Below are 18,970 nucleotides of genomic sequence, written 5' to 3'. Positions count from 1 at the left end.
TGCTGGGCAGAGAGCAGGACACTCAGACTGGCTAGAATATGACCTGGGAGCACAACTGGTTGGGGGGCAGGGCAGGTGGGCTCAGTTAGAGAAGGTGGAGATGAGAAGCAGAGATGAGCATGGGAGAGTACATACTTCCTTCTGGCTTGCTTTCCACTGGTTTCTTGTCCCTGTCTGGGCAGAAAAACATTCCTCTCTGATGCTGTGAACAAGCATGTAGAAGTCACTGGTACACACACTTTTCCCTCTTTGCAGATCTTCAATTGCTCTGCCCCTGACACGGGAAACATGGAGCTGCTGGTGAGATATGGAACTGACCAGCAGAAGACCCGATGGCTCCTTCCACTGCTGGAGGGCAAGATCCGCTCATGCTTTGCTATGACCGAGCCCCAGGTACAGATTAAGAGCAGACACCTCCCCTTCCACCCCATCTCATTCCCTGGCCTCCATCCCACTATCCGTGGGCAGATTTGAACTCAAGCCTTCTCTTCTTTAGGTGGCTTCATCGGATGCCACCAATATTGAATCTTCAATTAAAGAAGAGAACGGGGTCTATGCCATAAATGGTCATAAGTGGTGGATATCAGGTACCTGGCTCCAAAGCCCTTCTAGAAAATATGCTTTGGTCTGGACTGTCTTTGTAAAAGGTCTCCCTCATCCCTAGCCCAAGCCCTGATGTCCATGAAGAAATGAAAAGGCCCTTGAGACTCTTTGCAGGGAATGGCAGGGCCCTGACCCTTTCCAGTCACTGAAGGGGCATTTTAGATCCAGAACCAAAGGATGAATGACTAGCTCTTGGGGAGCTGAATGTTGGTGCTGTTGCCCTAGAATGGAAACTAGATTCATTCCACTTTCCCATACCCTTCTCTCACCCATAGACCAGAAAGCCTAGGCCCAGCCTCCACCCCTGGCATTGTCTTCCTCCTCCCATCCGCTCTCTGGGCTCCATGCCCCCAGCCTCAGAGCTCCACGTCACAGCTCAGCCAGCTCTGCCCCTTGGGCCCCCCTTCTGTCAGGGCCGGGCCTCAGAACTGAGCCCAGACTGCAAAATTTCTGGGTAGAACACTCATATGCTTGGGACTCAGTCCTTCCAAGGACAGAGAGGAATCCAAGCCTGCCCCTGGTGACCTGAAAGTCTGCATGAGCGTGATTTGCTCCCCTACTGTTAGCTGGTTCTATTGTAGGAACAAATTTGCAGGGAGGCTTGATGGGCTTGGCGTCGAGCGATCTGCTTCTGTCTCTCTCCTTTCCTGGCAGGAATCCTGGATCCCCGTTGCCAGCTCTGTGTGTTTATGGGAAAAACAGACCCAAGCGCCTCTCGGCACCAGCAACAGTCAGTACTCCTGGTTCCCATGGATACCCCCGGGATAAAAGTCCTCAGACCGCTGAGTGTGTATGGGCTGGAAGACCCTCCAGGTAAAAGCCCAGGCACCTTCCAGGGCCTCATCCACAGAAACCGGCTTTGGAGCTCCCTTCAGGGGTCTTGGCTTGGTAGCATGGCAAATGATGTTGGAACTGGAGTCAGGAAGACCCGAGTTGGAATCCTGACTCTGTGACCCTGGTGGGGGATGCCTCATCTCTGAGACCTCTTCTGTGACAAGGGGACAAGGATGTCACCTCCTCCCAGAGTTGTCGTGAAGAGCAGATGAGGTGACCCCCAGTTGGCCCTTTACAAACCTTAAAGCAAGATAGAAATGCTTGGTAGAAGTATTGTTATTATTTTGACCACTAGGTGGCACCATAGTGCACAGGGGCTACAGCCTGGCATCAGCAAGCTGCTTCTTCCTGAGTTCAAATGTGAATTCAGACTCTTACTAGCTGTGTGACCTTGGGCAAGTCACTTGACCCTGTTTGCCTCAGTTTCCTCATCTGTCAAATGAGCCAGAGAAGGAGATGGCAAAGAACTCCAGTATCTCTGCCAAGAAAACCCCAAATGGGGTCACAAAGGGCTGGACACAACTAAGAAACAATTAAAGGTTCTAGAGATTATCATTGTCATCCTGCACGCCATTATTATTATCATCATTAGTAGTAATTTTAGCCCTGTCATCACCACCATTGTTCCTCTTCGCCATGGTGCACTTCTGTATAAAATTCATATGTCCAGACCCCCATGATTCAGTCTAATCCTGGGTGGATTTCCTAGGGTCACTCTTGGATTCCTCTTCTTCTCCGCCATGTACTTTTCCCACAAGAGAAGAGGCTGCCGCCCACAGAGCTCGAGGAGGCCGTGGGGCACCACTCTTGGCTTCTGCGTCTCAGTGTGGAGAATACCGCCTTAGTGGCTTGGATGTTGTATTCGGACTGGTCACGTGATGCTACTGTTCTTGGCTGAAAATGTGAAGCTCGTACTGGCTTTGTGGGCCAGCCCTGCCTTGCTCTCTCCACTCTCTGAGAGGCCCTTGCTGCATGAGGGTCAGCAGATGCCATGTTTTCCAGGCACCTCAGCAAAGTGACTGTTTGAATCTACTTGGTCACTTACTACCTGGGTGACTGTGGGCAGGTCAATTCACCTCTCCAAGCTTCACTTTCCTCATTTGTAAAGTGAAGTGGTTAGATTAGACTAAGGCACCCTTTGACCCCTAAGTCGAAGGACGCATGGATCCTCTAATCTTAAGTTACTGGGTTTTTACTTGGAGACATCTGCCACCCCCTTCATTCAGCTCCTGCCTGAGTTTTAGGCTTTAGTGAAAAGCAGAATTAGCCATCCCCATGAGGTGACCAAAGCAAGGAGAGAAAGTGGAAAGGACATAAAACCAGCCAAAAAGAATGGCTGTCCCACTATCATCTTCTGCTAAGAAGCCGTGGGCCTAATTGGGTTCCCTTTCTGTTTCTGTAGGCGGTCATGGGGAGGTCCTATTTGAGAATGTGCGGGTGCCTAAGGACCATATGGTCCTGGGCCCTGGCCGAGGCTTTGAAATTGCCCAGGGCAGGCTTGGCCCCGGGAGGATCCATCACTGCATGAGGCTAATTGGGTACTCAGAGAGAACGCTGGCTCTCATGAAGGAGCGGGTGAGTAGGATCCCTTCTGTTCTGCTGTCTGAGTTAAAGTCCCTGATGCTTCCTTGGATGATTCTACGAGAATTAGTGGGAGGCAAGGTGAGGTCTTTACCAGAGAAAGCTGAGAGAGAGCTGAGGCTTAGCTTCACATTGGACACTTAGGGCAGAGAGACTGTGCCTCATTCCCTTCCCTCTCTGCCCATCGGGCAGGACCTGGGTCTGATGAGGCCGAGGGGGCCCTGGGCTCCTTCAGATCTGGAGCCGTAGTCAGGAAGGCCATCCTGCTCTTGCTCCCAGTGCCTGGGGGGTGTGGCTCTCCCCCTGATTTCCCCTACCCACTGTTGGGCCTGGAGCCAAGGACTAGGTATTCTTCCTTTGGTGCCAGTTGGAAGCCCAAAGCCAAGGGGCAGGCTGAGCCTGGAGCTCTTTTTCCAGGAACAAGAGCTTAGATCAATGGCATCGATCTCACAGAGATGAAGCCAGCTCTGGTGACCACGTGAGCCTTTTATAAAAGAGTCTGCAAAGAGGAGCAGCAGGCCTCCTTAGCTGGCATCCCTGGTGCTTCTCACGGCTCAGCTTCCCCCTCCTGACTTCCCTGCCCCAGGCTTGCATCCCCAGCTCAGACCAACTCAACTACTCAGGAACTCCCTAACCCTGTACACACCCCAGGCAGCATGTTCCCATCCTGCCCAGCACTTAGAACACTTAACGAGCAGATTCTAGAACATGGGGGGTGGGGGGACCCCTGCCCACTCCTCCCACAGCTGAAGACACTGGAGCCCAGATCAGGGGAGGGGCTGGCTGGGGGTTATAGAATGAGCCAGCAGCAGGACTAGTGTCTGCCAGGGATGCCAAGGGGGCTGGTCAGAAGGCTTCTGGCTTGGAGTCAGAGGGCCAGGATTAATTAAATACTGGTTCTGCCACTTACTCGTCTGTGCCCTTGGGCAGGGCATGCTCTGGGCTTTAGCTTCCTCCTTTGTGAAATAGGGGCCTCCAACATCCCTCCTAGCTCTGAAACTAGAGAAGAGCCAATGTTTCTGGTCCAGGGTGCTTTCCACGGCCCCATGAGGCCTTTCTTCACGGCTTCCAGATCCCTAACATCATTTCTTAGGATGAAGCTGCCGCTCAAGTAACATACAGCCTTGACCAACCTATCACCCTGGCAGCTGGGCCGCAGTGGGGCTTTAGTAGCTTGTATATCTCACACATGCACGTGCACACACAAACCCTCACACACACACAAACCCTCGTACATATACATACATACTTAGACACATAGAGACACTCATACACATATACTCACATAGAGGCATACATGCAAAAATGCTCATACATACACAGACCCACACATACATACTCATACACACACACACACACACACACACGGACACACACATATACAAACGTATACACTCACACACAGACACACACATTCATGTATACTCACACAGACACACGCACATACATACACACTCACACATATACGCATACACAAGGAGAAACATATGCACCATACTCATACGCTCGTATACACATATAGAGACACATCCATTCACACACACATGCACTCACAGACACACGACACACTCACACACACATACACAGACACATAATACACATACACTCACACACATACATACACATTCACACATTCACAGATACGTATACACACCACACTCATACACACATGCACTCATATGCACACAGACACAGATACACATACACTCACACGGATACACATGCACTCATATACACACAGAGACACATACATATACATGCATACACATATACACACATACATACATAGATGCACACACACTCAGACACAGTGTGACTGGCTCAGGAGATGCACAGACAGTCCCTCTATTCACCCAGTGGCCCTCTTCTCCCGTCCAGGCTCAGAGCCTTGGCTTGAAGCAGGTCCAGGCCCATGCCCCTGAGCCTTCCCCACTCCCTCCCTTGGCATCGTTTCTGCAAAGAGCTAAACTGAAGCTGAGGTGGGACTGAGGCTCCTCCTCTTCCAGCGTAAGGGAACACATGGCTCTTCCTGGCTCCTGGCCTACATCAGCCACCTGTGTGTGGGAGACCACTGCCACATTCTTGCCTTGAGATGGCAGAGCCCAAAGCGGGGAGCAGTGCCACGTGGATGCCCTCTGCAAAGGGCAATGTGATCCGTCTGGCCAGAGTCACTGGCCCCTCCCAGAGTGCCTTGGGCCAGCATCCTGGCAGAGTTGAAAATGGGCATGGCTCTCCTGCCCTTGCCCCAAAGTGCACCAGTGCCCCTCCCTCTCTTTGTGCCTCTGCTTCCTCCTTGCACGACCCCATCCCGAGTCTTGCCATCTCCCTTGGTCCAGGAGAGATTAGAATAACATTGGTGTGGTGGAGCCTGAGCCATCCTTAAGGGCCTTTGGTCCCTGTGTTGCAGGTGAAATCCCGAGTGGCGTTTGGGAAGCCTCTGGCAGAGCAGGGCACCATTCTGGCCGACATTGCCAAGTCCCGGGCTGACATTGATCAGGCAAGACTGCTCGTGTTGAAAGCTGCCCACCTCATGGATGTATCAGGAAACAAGGTATGTGCTTCAGACTGCAGGGAGCAAGAGAGGCCATTTCTGTTGCCAAGAGCAGGCCGCTCGAGACGGGGGTGTGGTCTCTGGGAAAGGACGGGTGGGTTTCATCTCTAGAAGCCGCTATCTAAATCTGGCCTAGCGATCCTTGATGGTCCAGAGTTTTGGTCTGAATCTAAGATAGGATTTGATGGGGATAAAAATAAAATCCCATACTTGGGCACAAAAAGAATCAAGTTCACCAGTATAAGAATGGTGAGCATTTATTAATCATGATTAGTCATCAGTGGTTCCACAAAAGCTCTGGGAGTTTCAGTGAACCACAAGCTCCGTATGAGTCAGTGTTGTGATTTGGTGGCCAAGAAAGCAGGGGCCGCATTTCAAGGGACCCAGCTTGTAGGACCAGTAGGGAGATGAGAGCCCCACCGTCCTCTGCCTTTGCTAGACCCCATTTGACGCATTGTGCTCAGTTCTGGGCACCATAGTGGTAGAAGAACATTAATAAGCTGGAGGGCATCCCAAAGAGAGCTTTGTATGTCCTCGAAGCAATAGGGAGCCAGTGAAAGGCCAATCCTGCCTCTCCCTCCATTGGTCTGAGGTTCTAGGTCAGCTGCTGTGATTTCCAAGGTTCTGCCTCCTGGGCACTCACCACGCCATCCTTGGCTTTCCTTGGTTTATCCAGGCAGCTGCTTTAGACATCGCCATGATCAAAATGGTAGCTCCAACCATGGCCCTGCGAGTGATTGACCGCGCTATTCAGGTAAGCATGGAGCACAAAGGCTTGATCCATGGCTTTAAACCTGTAATAGTCAGGCTTTAAAAGCAAAAGTGAAGCAAAGTCTTTGATTTCTTCTCTAGTGCCCCAAATCATAGGGACATAATTCTAAATCGTAGATTTGGAGCTAAAAGAGACCTTTGAGGCTTCCTACCCCAGAGCATGTATCCCTTTCACACATGTCAGTGAACAGTGGGATTCATTCCAAATCTAAGGCTCCCCCCACCCCCGATCCTCTGTCGCCATGCAGCCAGAGAAGGAGCATTTTTGTTGGCGACATTTTATCAGGTGAGGCTGCTTAGCGAAGGCAGTGCTCACATAACGGCCAAGATGGCGCAGTCCTTGATGTCCCAGGAGTAGGGCCCCTTCCCAGGCTCAGTCCCAGCATTTCATCATTGTGGGATTCATCAGAGACACTGAATCTGGCGCGCTGGGTTTGAGTGGCAGGACCTCAGCCCCAGTTCCTGCTCTGCCGCTGCCGACCCCATTTGGCACCTGTGTGACCTTGGGGAGGCCATTTTGCTTCCAGGTCTCTGTCAAATGAGGATACCGCAGTCCCTTGTAGCCCCGGATCTGATCACAATCAGCCCCTCAGGGAGATCTGTCCCATGGTTTCCTGGAGGGGCCCCTCTCACTTCCTGCTGTGTGTTTCAGGCCTTTGGAGCTGCAGGACTGAACAATGATTCTCCCCTGGCCCAGTTTTTTTCGTGGGCGAGAGCGCTTCGTCTTGCAGACGGACCTGACGAGGTTCACAGGACCACAGTGGCAAAGATGGAGTTAAAGCGCTAGGTCTCTGCTCTGTGGCCACCAGCAGCAGCTGCAGCAGGGCCATAGTGGGAGGAATTAGGAAGCCTGGGGATTAGGAGTGATGTAATTCAAAATCGTTTCTGTGATTTAGGCTGGCACCTCTTTCCTTGTGTTAGATCTGGAACAATCACCGTGATCTTTTACTGCCTGCAGGAGAACTCCCTGTGAGAAACACAGGGTCTGATGATGCATGAAAGGCCAGGACTGAGAGCCTGGAACCTTTGCCCAATGGTGCCCTCTTCTGCCATCAAAAACACCTGATCCTACGGAGAGGATGGTCCTGGGGCACTGGAGTTCTCCTGGAGTGAAACTAAGATCTGGCCCCCGACACCACCCACTCCACCATTTCAGGGGCTCCAGATTATGTGACCTTAGATAAAAAATGGAAAGGGGATTTAAAAAATTAGGAAATAAATCACATGGCCTTGGGGCGTGTCTTTGAAATGTGAATGACATTCAGAATAAAGCATTTTTATTTCATCATCCCTCTGTATCAGTACCTCAGTTATCACCACTCATACCTCCATTGACATGAGACTCTTCCAGGGCCCTGGCCCCTTCCCATGCTCCAGCCTCCAACCAGACCTCCAGAGACCCTGCCCTGGAGGAGCTAAGACCCCAGACCCTCCTCCTGCCTTCATCTTAACCCTCCTTCCCCTTCTACCTCTGGCTCTGAGAGCTGTGATCAAATCCCCACCACTGCTCTCTCTGGAAGGGGCTGCTCCAAAGACTGGCCCCAAGCAAAACACTCCTGCCTTGCCATCACTCCCCACCATGCTCGGTTTCTTTTGTTAAAATGTCAGCTCTTTGGGGGCAGAAACCTTCTTACTTTAGATCTGTATCCACAGCAAATCACAGGAATAACATTCCTGCCTGATCTTCCCAAGAACCCTGTGAGGTAGGTACCAATGAGGAAACTGAGACATAAACTAGTAGAGTGAATTGCTAATAAATGCCAAAAAGGGTATTTGATCTGAGCTGCCTCTTAGTGGTTTATTATGAGTCTGTCCTAATGAATTGGGTCCAAGATCTTCCAAGCAGTGACCACTCCCCACCCCCGGCTCCCACCCCCTTAGGTGCTACTATTTTTATATACTTTGGAGAGCACCAAAAATGGAAAGAAGCATTATAACTCACTGATTGGTCAATTCCAGAAGTGGAGAAATCTTATGGTTGACTAAGGAAATGTCCATCAGTCATAATTATTTTGCAACAGACCTTTTATAGGTCATGAGACCTTCCACAGTTCATCAGCTCCAGGTCATCTCAGCAGGGGCTTTCTAATACTCATAAGACCCTTTCGACAACATCTCAGGGCCTTCTCCAAGCCATAAGACCCTAGCTGTTGACCAATAGTATTGTAGGGTCCAAGGAAGTTGTGGGTTTGAAGCAAAGGTCACTAGGGAGTGGACAGTAGTGATTCTGAAGGATGAGGGGGTATTGCACCAGCAATGAACCTTATTACAGCACGTTTTACAGTGGAGGGGGGTGGAGTGAAGTAATTACAATTTCTAATTAATATGAACCTAGCTGATAAATCAAAAACAAGTAATCAATACATGACAGATTAATCATTCATAACTCTTATCCTAACAGCATTAACATATATAACTAAACCTTAATCCTCTTCTGCTTAATTCATTAATACAACCACCAATACCCATCAAATCACAATAAACTGAATAAATGCTGATTAATTTGAGTAGGGGTATCAAGATAATTGTCACAGCCAGGTATTATGCTAAGCTCTGGGGATGCAAAGAAAGGCAAAGGACAGTCCCTGCCATAGCAACTCAACTTGCTGGAATAACAGGGACTCAATGCCATTTCTCCAAAGAGTCCTTACTTATCTAGGAATACCTTTGACCTTTGTCCTAAAGGACTTAGCACCTGGAAATGACACCCTCTTACTAGGGGGTTGAAAAGACTTAAATGCGATAGGTGTCTTAGTGATGCAAACCTGTCCTCCGTGACTCTTACCCACTTTCTTACATAAGTTGTCCATATGGAGTCCATCCTCATGTGCTTGTTTTTCTTTGACATTGTAGAATGTCCATGGAATACAGTGGAATATATCAGTGGAATATATCATCTGTTCTCCTTCACTCTAACTACATGATTGGATGATTTTTTTTCTTTCTTACTTCTGAGGACATCCAATCAATCAATAAAACCTTAGTTATGATGTCAACATCCAGGGACAAGCAATATTTAATGCATAAACAAGAACTGAAACACACAACCCCTTGTTCTTGCGTACGTAGTTACATGTTTGTGTTTGTCAATGGATGTGGAGTATAATTTAAAAGAGGGAGAGACAGACGGACAGACTTGATGGGGCTTAGTCTTAGTGGGGCAGCCAGGTGACACAGCAGATAAGAATGTGGGAAATTCCGCCCTTGTCCCAGCAACTTTCTAGCTGCACAAGTCACTTAATCTCTCTTAAGCCTCAGTTTTCTCATCTATTAGATGGGGGTAAATAATAGCACCTACCTCCCAGGGTGGTTATGAGCATCGGGTGAAATAACATTTGTGAATCACACATTTGAAGTGATTTTTCTTGCATAAGGTGCTAGAAAAATGTTGGTTATTATAATTCTCAGTCTGCATCATCACGTTACAAGGAAAGAATTTACCCAGCCGTAGTTAATTCAGTTTCTTCTTTATATTGGAGCCACTAGGCTCATGAAGATGGATTGGAGAGGGAAGGAGCAGATTCTTTCCTGCTAATATAGCAATCAGGTAACTCAAATAACCCAGAAGGAACATGATGCTAAATAGATGTGGTCAAGAGCACCAAAGGAACTTGAGAAAAAAGGAAATCTAAGCTGATGCAAATCCTACTTTCCAATATTTATTTCCTCAGGGCCCGGAGAGTTTCCAAACCTAACCTCTGGAAAACTCTAAGTGTTTTACATTGACCTCTGATGTATAATTCTTCCTAAAAGAAATTTAAGTGAAGCTTAGACTTCTCCCTATTCAGTAGGGATGTGTGACTCTTATTGAAGATTCAGGCAAGGCCAAGCCAAGCCCGGTTTGGTCATAATTGTGCTCAACCCGCTTTATTCCAAAATATGTAGCATCTTACCTCCAACCTTGCTTGCCTAGTCCTGTCCTGCTATGACTTACTTTGGGAAAAGGAATGGAGTGTGATCCTGGAGTACCAGTGAATTTTTTCATCACTATTATTATTTTATATCCCCATAGAGAGGCAGTTGGAGGACAGAGGAAGAGAGGGCTGAACTTGGGGTTGGGAAGACCCGTTTCTGAATCCTGCTTCTGACACTTAACTAGCTGCGTGACTTTGGGCAGCTTCTGCGATGTCTCTGAGCCTCAGGCTATCCTCCAAAAGTTACAGACAGGCTTCAATCTGCCTCGGTTATGAGAATTTCCCCGTCAGAAATTCCCACACTGACACAATCACAGATCCTTGTTGCTAGCTGTATAGTAGGGCATATACAAGATTACGCTGAAGGTACCTCCTGTCCATACCTTGTTTGCAGGCTTCCAGCTGTAGTGGGAGCTCTGATAGCAGCTCCTGAGCTGTGGCTTGGGAGGTCCTACTTTAGCATGTCAGTTCTCACTTGCCAAGAGCCACCTCCCAATAACAAATGTACCTTCTGCTCTAGGAATACCAGAGAGAAGATTGAGATGTGACCTACCAAGGCAGCCAGGTAGTGCAGTGCAGAGAGCACTGGCCTCAGACATGTATTAGCTGTGTAACCTTGGGCAAGTCATTTAACTTCTGTTTGCCTCAGTTTATTCACCTGTAAAAAGGGGGTCATAATAGCATGTATCTCCTACGTTGTTGTGACGTCAAATGAGATATTTGTAAAGCGCTTAGCACCATGCAGCAAATGGGGCAGCTAGGGGGAGCCATGGTGCACAGAGCACCTGAAGTCAATCTGACCTCAGACACTTACTAGCTGTTTGACCCTGGGCGAGTCACTTAACCCTGTTTGCCTCAGTTTCCTCATCTGTAAAATGAGCTGGAGAAGGAAATGGCAAATCACTTTGGTATCTTTGTCAAGAAAATTCCAAATGGGGTCAGACACAACTGAAACACCTGAACAACAACATCATAATTACTTACCTGCGTGACTTTGGGTAAGTCGTTGTAGCCCAAGGAAGCTAGATGGCATGGTAGATAGTGTTAGAGTTGGAGTAAGGGAAGACCAGAGTTCAAATTCTGCTGAAGACTCTGTCACCCTGATCAAGTCCTTTGACCTCAGCCTGATTTTCTTATTTGCAAAAGAGGGATAATAGTATTACCTTCCTCACAGGGCTGTTGGAAGGACCACATGAGATACCATGTGTAAAGAGCTTTGCAAAGATTAAAGTCCTGTCTGAAGGCTAGCCACATTTAGCCTCATTTTCCTCATCAGCAAAATAAGGGAGCTGAAGTAGATGGCCTGTAACTGCATGAAGCCTGGTGCATGGAGGGCACCTGATGAGTGTTTATTGGCTGATCGCCTCTAATATCTCTTCAACTGCTAATGCCTTCCCCCGACATTACCTTTAATGATGTCTCCTCCACCCCATCAATAGGACGGAGACTGGTTTTGCCTTTTTCTGCATCCCCAGCTCTCAATACAATATTTGCTACATTGTTCTTAGTTGTTGTTTAGCCATTTCAGTCGTGTCCAACTCTATTGGACCCTATTTGGGGTTTTCTTGGCGAAGGATACTGGAGTGGTTTTGCCATTTCCTTCTCCAGCCCATTTTATAGATGAGGAAACTGAGGCAAACAGGGTGAAGTGACTTGCCCAGGGTCACACAGCTAGTAAGTGTCTGAGGTTGGATTTGAACTCAGGAAGATGAGTCTTTCTGACTCCAGGCCTGGTCCTCTGTGCACTATGGCGCCACCCAGCTGCCTCATTTGCTGCATAGTAGGCATTTAATGAATCTTGTTGGCTTGATTTCCAGTGCTAAGCCTATCATCCTGTGTAGGATCAGCTGGAGGCTAAAGCTGTTTCAGATGGAATCAGCCAGTTGGTCCCATGTAGTTCTGAAAGATTAAATCTGATTGATCAAGTTCCAGGAATATTGCTAAGCGAGGCTCCCAAAAATAACATCTGGGTGTGTCTCCAAGAAACTGACTCTAGTGCCCTCTAACAAAGACTACCTTGTGCCCATAATCACCGGTCGACTGCTTCTTCCTCTCGAGAGTGCAAATAATCGGATAGCATTACGCAAATAGAAACTAAATTTTCAGGTTTAACAGTTATTATCACCCTCTCCCTATTTTACGCTCATTAGGAATCTCAGGGTCCAGAAACCTTGGGGAAGACTTTTGTTATTTCCTCTTTCAGAAGCCGGATGAGCTAGATCTGAGCGACAGAGAGATATAAAAAGTTACAACAATGTGCGGAAGCATCTCAAAGCCAAAAGCTGGAGATAATGTAAAAGAATAAACTGTTGGGGATTCAAGAGTCTATCCCACAATCCTCCCTCTGCTCCGACTCATGAAAATGCAGTGCCTCAATTCCAAGTCAGCTGCTTGAGAGAGGAGCCCGAAAAGGTAGCAGGAAGTTGGTTATAAGTAATATTTTTGTTCTGTGCCTGCTGGAGATAAGGGGGGGAGAATGCTTGAACTAATAATAGCAGCTCATATTTGCATAATGTTTTAACCGCTTACCCAGAGCTAGAGTCTCCCTCAACCAACAACTCAGCTTTGTTACTTTCGATTTATGAGGTCCTGTTGTTACTTAGTCATTTTCAGTTGTGTCTGATTCTTTGGGACCCCAGCTGGGGTTTTCTTCGCAAAGATACTCGCCATTCTCTTTTCCAGTTCGTTTTACAGATGACGAAACTGAGGCAAACACTTGCCCAGGGTCACACAGCTAGTAAGTATCTGAGGCTAAATTTGAACTCAGGTCTTCCTGAGTTCCTGAGAACACTCATACCCAGATGTTCTACCTACTGGGTCACCTAGCTGCCTAAGACCTTAGGCAAGTCAGTTTCCTTAGCCATGTCAGTTTCCTCAGACATGTCAGTTTCCTTAGGCAAGTCAGTTTTATTCCTTGGGTTTCACCTCTTTCAGACATAAAATGAGAGGTTTGGACTATGTCAGAGATGTCAAACACAACTATGTGTGGTGGGTGGGCACATGGGGCCACAACACCCCAGAGTGCACCCAAACCAAATTAAAATGTAACTGGAAGATATTTAATGAAATAAATAAAAATGCAGTAAAACACAGATAATATTACATTTCAAAACTAAGTTAATATGTGCCCCACAGGGATCCTGATGTATGGTTTAGTGGGCTCCCTTTCTATCTGAGTTTGATACCACTTGACTACGTGTGTAGTCCATATATATTCTAAATGGCTGAGATCCCTCCTAACTCTAGATCTAGAATTCTATAAAGCAGGCAGCATAAGAAGGAATTTCACCTACTAGCATTGGCTAAGTCCCCAGAAGAAAACTGAGTGTTCTCTCTCACTCATGATTCTAGGGGTAACCCTAAGGAACTATATATGTTTTTTAGTATTGTTGCTCCTGAGCCCCCTGAGTTGTGCTCCCCATTAACAAGCAGCCAGCCAGCCAATTAGCTTTTACAAAATGTATTTACCAAGAACGTATATTAAGAACATCTGGTACAAACATTCCACCCAAACCTGGTGTGCACTCTCCCCTTACACACATAAGATTCAGGAGATAAGGGCTCCATACAAAGGAAGTAAGGCAAACATATAAGGAACACGTGTGCCAAAAAGGGAGTGTTGGACTGGAACCAGGCAATGCACATCTGAGTGTGTCACAAGGATTAGCCCTCATAGGCCTGGCTACCTACATCTTTTTCTTCATATACAATTCACCAAGTTCCCCACTGACCAGGCAGCTTAGCTGGGCTCTGTTCCTTTGCTGAGTCCAAGATGAGCATTTCTTAAGGTGTCCCATTCCCTAAACCTGTCTTTCCTCAATTCACTATCTCTTTGCTCCCACTGTAGCTACTTCCACCATCGTTAGCCATCACCATTGCAGGAACCCACTGCTGCCATCGCCACCCACTTCTCGTGGGATCCTTGGATGTCCCCAAGTCACAGGATCACCTATACATTTTTGTCTTCGAATGTCCATTTGTTTAAGATCAGAAAGAACAAAAACAAAGACACAGAGGCAGCCATATATTCACAGCTATGGTAGCTGGGTGAAAGACAAGGCTACTTACTGTCCCTCCCTCACCAAACACTATAAATTGTTCTGCCTACTCATGGCTACAATGAAAATGAGGTTAATGGAGGATCCCCTTTTATATAATCCATTCAGTTCCAGCTCAGCATCTTCTGAGACACCAGTTCTCCTGACTCTGAGGCTAATTAGAAGGCTTTTCGGCATCTTGCAACATAGGCACCTTAGTCACAAGTGACCAGAAACAGGCTCACACCAGGTTTCTACATAGTCACTTAGGCTGAAACTCACAAGAAATATTCTTGTGTGCTTCAAGGACCGGCTCTCACAGGCCCCCATTACATAAGATTACTATCACTGTTTTTACAGAGGAAGAAATCTAGCTGTCTAATCTAAGCGTCCTGAAGAGATACAAGCGATGAGGTGCTTGTGCTTGAACCGCAATTCCAAAACACAACCAGTTCTCATAAACACATCTAGTTCTCCAAACATATTCTCTCTTACACATCGAATTCTCAAAACATATTCTCTTTCAGGCTCTCTCTCTAGCTAAAGGGCAGCCTGTCCCAATTTATCTCTGCTTCTTCCTTCATAAGCAGCTATGTGCAACTATAGATTTAATTCCGGATGCTGATAACTGACTGAACACTGAGTCATAACCATATTTACTATTCACTGACCTTTCTAATATGTATCATAGAGATAGTATTTTGTCTAATAAGACTCTAGATGAGAAACTATTCCCATTAACCCCCACTGAGAGTGAACTTAGTGACGTTTCACAGTAAAGACCACACCCCTAGTAAACCCCCCCCCCACTTGGGTTATTTCCTAGAGAACTCTGGGTAATACTCCTGCACAATAGATACTAAATGTGCATGTTGTTTTAAGAACTAACCACTCCCTAATCCCACCCCCAAACACCTAGCTGACATGTCCCCCCCTTAATCCCCTGGAAACTTCTATAAAAATCCCCCCTGCACCTCTCTATGGTTGCAGGTTCCCTAAGAACTCTTGCCCGCTGAAAAAGCATAATAAATCTTTGCCTCCTTGACTTAAAGAATGCTTGTGTCCGTGAATTCATTCCAGGTGGCCTCACCCTGGGAACTTTGGTTTGGGATCCCTACATCCCTGGGTTTTTTCCCCTCTACACAAGAAGATATTGGGGGGGGGGGAATAGTGATATTGGAATCAGAGGACCTATGTCTAAATCTTGTCTCTAACACTTGACCTTGAACAAGTAATTTAACCTTACTGGGCCTCAGTTTCTTCATCAGGAAGCCAAAGAAGTTGCTGACTCATCTAGGAAGAGCCACAGTAAGCTAGGGGAGCTATAAAAACCTTGTCTCCCTCTCCTATAGGAGACCTTTACCCGTTCCTCTTAATGCCTTTTTCTCTTGATTATCTCCAGTTTTTCCTGTAGATATAGAGTAATTTATGTGTTGACTCCTGGATTAGATTATGAGCTCCTTCAGAGCAGAGACTGTGTTTCCATTTCTTTGTATCCTCAGCAATTAGCTCAGTGCCTGGCACACAGTCAGGGGTTAATAAACACTTGTCTGCTTATTTACTTGACTTAACCATACGCATGTTCTTGCTGTCATGTCTTTTATTACCAGTCGTCCATGCTGCTATGTAGGGCCAGGGAGAAGCAGGGAATGGAGGAGAATCTTCTTCCCAACTTTGCTAGAAGTTCAAGGGAGAGACTGCCTGAGGTTCAAAGAACACACTCAAATGAGAGAGAGATCAGTCTTTTCTACAACTCTTACAGCCCACTGAGGAGGTGCCTCTGCCAGCCTGGAATTGCTGGTCATGTATGACCTTTAGCAAAGAGCCAGCTTGCATATCTTGCCAGAAGGGGCCAAAGTACATGCTTAGCTCTAAAATTACTCTATGCCAATGATTACCACTCTGATAAACTCAGTGGCCTTGGGCAAGCTCACCTCTCTGGGTCTGTTTTTTCTTCTGCAAGGTGAGGAAGTTGGACTACCTCCTCATTCTGATGTTCTGAATGCTAAGGTCCAGCCCAATCCTGACATTTTACATTTTGAGGTCTCTTCTCAATTCTGAGGTCACTCGTTCTGAGGATCCTCCCAGGTCTGGCATCCTATCCTCTAAAATCCCTGTAAGAACAAACTTTCTATGGGTTCTGTGTCCTAAGGCCTTTCCCAGTAGTATTAACATCCCAAAACTCACACAGCAAAAGTCAGCCCAAGAAGGAGAGAAGGTTCTCAAGAATGAAATTCTGGATGCCCATCAATTGGGGAATGGCTGAACAAGTTGTGGGATATGATTGTAATGGAATATTATTGTGCTATAAGAAGTGACAAGCAAGATGATTTTAGAAAAACCTGGAAAGACTTACATGAACTGATGCAGAGTGAAGTGAACAGAACCAGGAGAACACTGTACATAGTAACAGCAATATTGTATGAGGAACAACTGTGAATGACTTAGCTATTCTCAGCAATACAATGATCTAAGACAATCCCAAAGGATTCATGATAAAAAATGCTACCTGCCTCCAGGGTAAGAACTGATAACATCCAAATACAGACAAAAACATACTATTTTCACTTTCCTTCCTACCTGCTTTTTTTCTTTCCTTCTTTCTTTCTTTTTCTTCCTTCCTTTTCCTTCCTTCCTTCCTTCCTTCTTTCCTTCCTTCCTTCCTTCCTTCCTTCCTTCCTTCCTTCCTTCCTTCCTTCTTTCCTTCCTTCCTTTTTTCCTTCCTTCCTTCCTTCCTTCCTTCCTTCCTTCCTTCCTTCCTTCCTTCCTTCCTTTTCCTTCCTTCCTTCCTTCTTTCCTTCTTTCCTTCCTTCCTTCTGTCCTTCCCTCCTTCCTTCCTTCCTTCCTTCCTTCCTTCCTTCCTTCCTTCCTTTCTTGAGTTTTCTTCCATAAAATTACTAACAAGGAAATTTTTTATAACCTATATCAGGTTGCTTACTGTCTCCAGGAGGGGGAAGGTGAGGAAGGGGAGGAAAATTTGGAACTCAAAACTTTTTTTAAAATGTTAAAAATTGTATTTACATGTAATTGGGGAAATATTATTTTTAAAAAGAATGAAAGAAAAACAGTTGAAATTTTTTTAAAAGAATGAAATTCTGAAGACACAAACAGAAAGAAATTCCTGGGAAGAGAAAAAAGAATTGTCTGAAGAAACTGGTATAAATACACGGGGAACCCATTATCCAATACAATTTATGCTCTTTGAGGGCTTTTCATTTCAGTATTTGTATCCCTAGTGGCTAGCTCACTGCCTTGCACATAATAGGCATTTAATACTTACCGAAAATTTCATTGTTGAATCCAACTTAGATTTCATTATTTTTCCATTGGAAGCAAATTATTTTAAGAAAATTTTGAATTATTTTAATTTTGTTTTTACATCACATTTGTTTCTGAATATATCCCAGCAAATTATGGTTTGTAACAAAAATTTAAAGAGAAAAAAAGATTGAGCAAAACTAACCAATATGTTGATCATATCTGATAGTATGTGCAGTGTTCTACACACCGAAAGTCTCCCAGCTCTGCAATGAAAGGAGGGAGACTTATTGTCCCAGCTCTTCTCTAAGACCAAGCTTAGTCATTCTTATCACCCAGCATGCAGCTTCTTTTTCCTTTTGATTTTCTTACTCTATACTGTTAGAGTCATTATGTATGTGATTTCCTAGTTCTGCCTACTTCAATTCATAAAAGTCTTGGTATGTGTCTCTGAATTCTTCATATTTGTCATTTCTTATAGCAAGTAATATTCTGTCACATTCATGTATCCCGGTTTGTTAATTCCCTCAATTGATAGGGATCTATTTTGCTTCCAGTTTTTGCTAATACAAAAAGAGTTGCTATGAAAATTTTAGCATTTTTAGAACCTCTTTATTTTATGACCTTTGACTTTCTTGGGGTATATGCCTCATTCTGAAATCTCTAGGTCAAAAGGCACAAACATTTTAGACTCTTTTCCACTATAATTTCAAATTGTTTTTCAGAATAGTTGACTCAATTCACAGCCTGACCAACAGTTTAAGAGTGTACCTGTATACTTTGATACTACAACATTGACCATTTCCTTCTTTTCTCATGTTTGCCAGTTTACTGTGTTAGATGTCTCAGAATTTTCCTGATGTGCATTTCTCCTATTATTAATGATATTACATTAACTATTTGAAAAAATAGGAAAAAATAGGAAAAGAAAGCGTCCTACCAAGTTCTTTATATGACATGAATTTGGTCTTTATACTGAAACAAGGGTGTCAAAACAGAGAAAAGAAATTATAGACCAATTTCTCCAATGAATGGTGATGAAAGAATTTTAAGCAAAATATTAGTAAGGAGACTATAGCAAGATATCACAAAGATTATACACCATGACCAGGCTGGATTTATACCAGGAATGAAGAGCTGGTGCAATATTAGGAAGACTGCAAATATGATTGACCATATTAATAATAAAAACAATAAAATTCATAAGCAGAAAAAGCTTTTGACAAGATACAACATTCATTCCTGTTATAAACACTAGAAAGCGTAGGAATAAGTGGAACTTTCCTTAATATGAAGAGTAGACTCTATCTAAAACCAAGAGCCAGCATTATCTGTAATGGGAATAAGTTAGAGGACTTTTCAATAAGATCAGGGGTAAAGCAAGGATATCTATTATCATCACTACTATTTAATATAGTACT

General features: G+C 45.5%; 1 protein-coding gene across 2 annotated transcripts in view; it reads left to right on the top strand.

Moving 5' to 3' along the window:
* ACAD10 (acyl-CoA dehydrogenase family member 10) overlaps positions 1-7,628 on the top strand; it is a 67,414-nt gene extending 59,786 nt beyond the window's left edge. Inside the window, exons 16-22 of one of the 2 annotated variants that reach the window (XM_036739126.1) lie at positions 256-393; positions 497-587; positions 1,258-1,416; positions 2,840-3,012; positions 5,426-5,569; positions 6,246-6,323; positions 6,993-7,628. In XM_036739126.1, the coding sequence (XP_036595021.1) occupies positions 256-393; positions 497-587; positions 1,258-1,416; positions 2,840-3,012; positions 5,426-5,569; positions 6,246-6,323; positions 6,993-7,127 (918 nt within the window). In that variant the 3' untranslated portion in view covers positions 7,128-7,628. The remainder of the gene's footprint in view (positions 1-255; positions 394-496; positions 588-1,257; positions 1,417-2,839; positions 3,013-5,425; positions 5,570-6,245; positions 6,324-6,992) is intronic. The other variant, XM_036739136.1, reaches the window with a different exon arrangement.
* The last annotated feature ends 11,342 nt before the right edge of the window (positions 7,629-18,970 follow it).

The sequence above is a fragment of the Trichosurus vulpecula genome, chromosome 1 (genome assembly GCF_011100635.1).
Source record: "Trichosurus vulpecula isolate mTriVul1 chromosome 1, mTriVul1.pri, whole genome shotgun sequence".
In the NCBI taxonomy this organism is placed as follows: Eukaryota; Metazoa; Chordata; class Mammalia; order Diprotodontia; family Phalangeridae; genus Trichosurus; species Trichosurus vulpecula.
The sequence above is the reverse complement of the archived record's forward strand: the minus strand, read 5'-3'. Positions and strand labels throughout refer to the sequence as shown.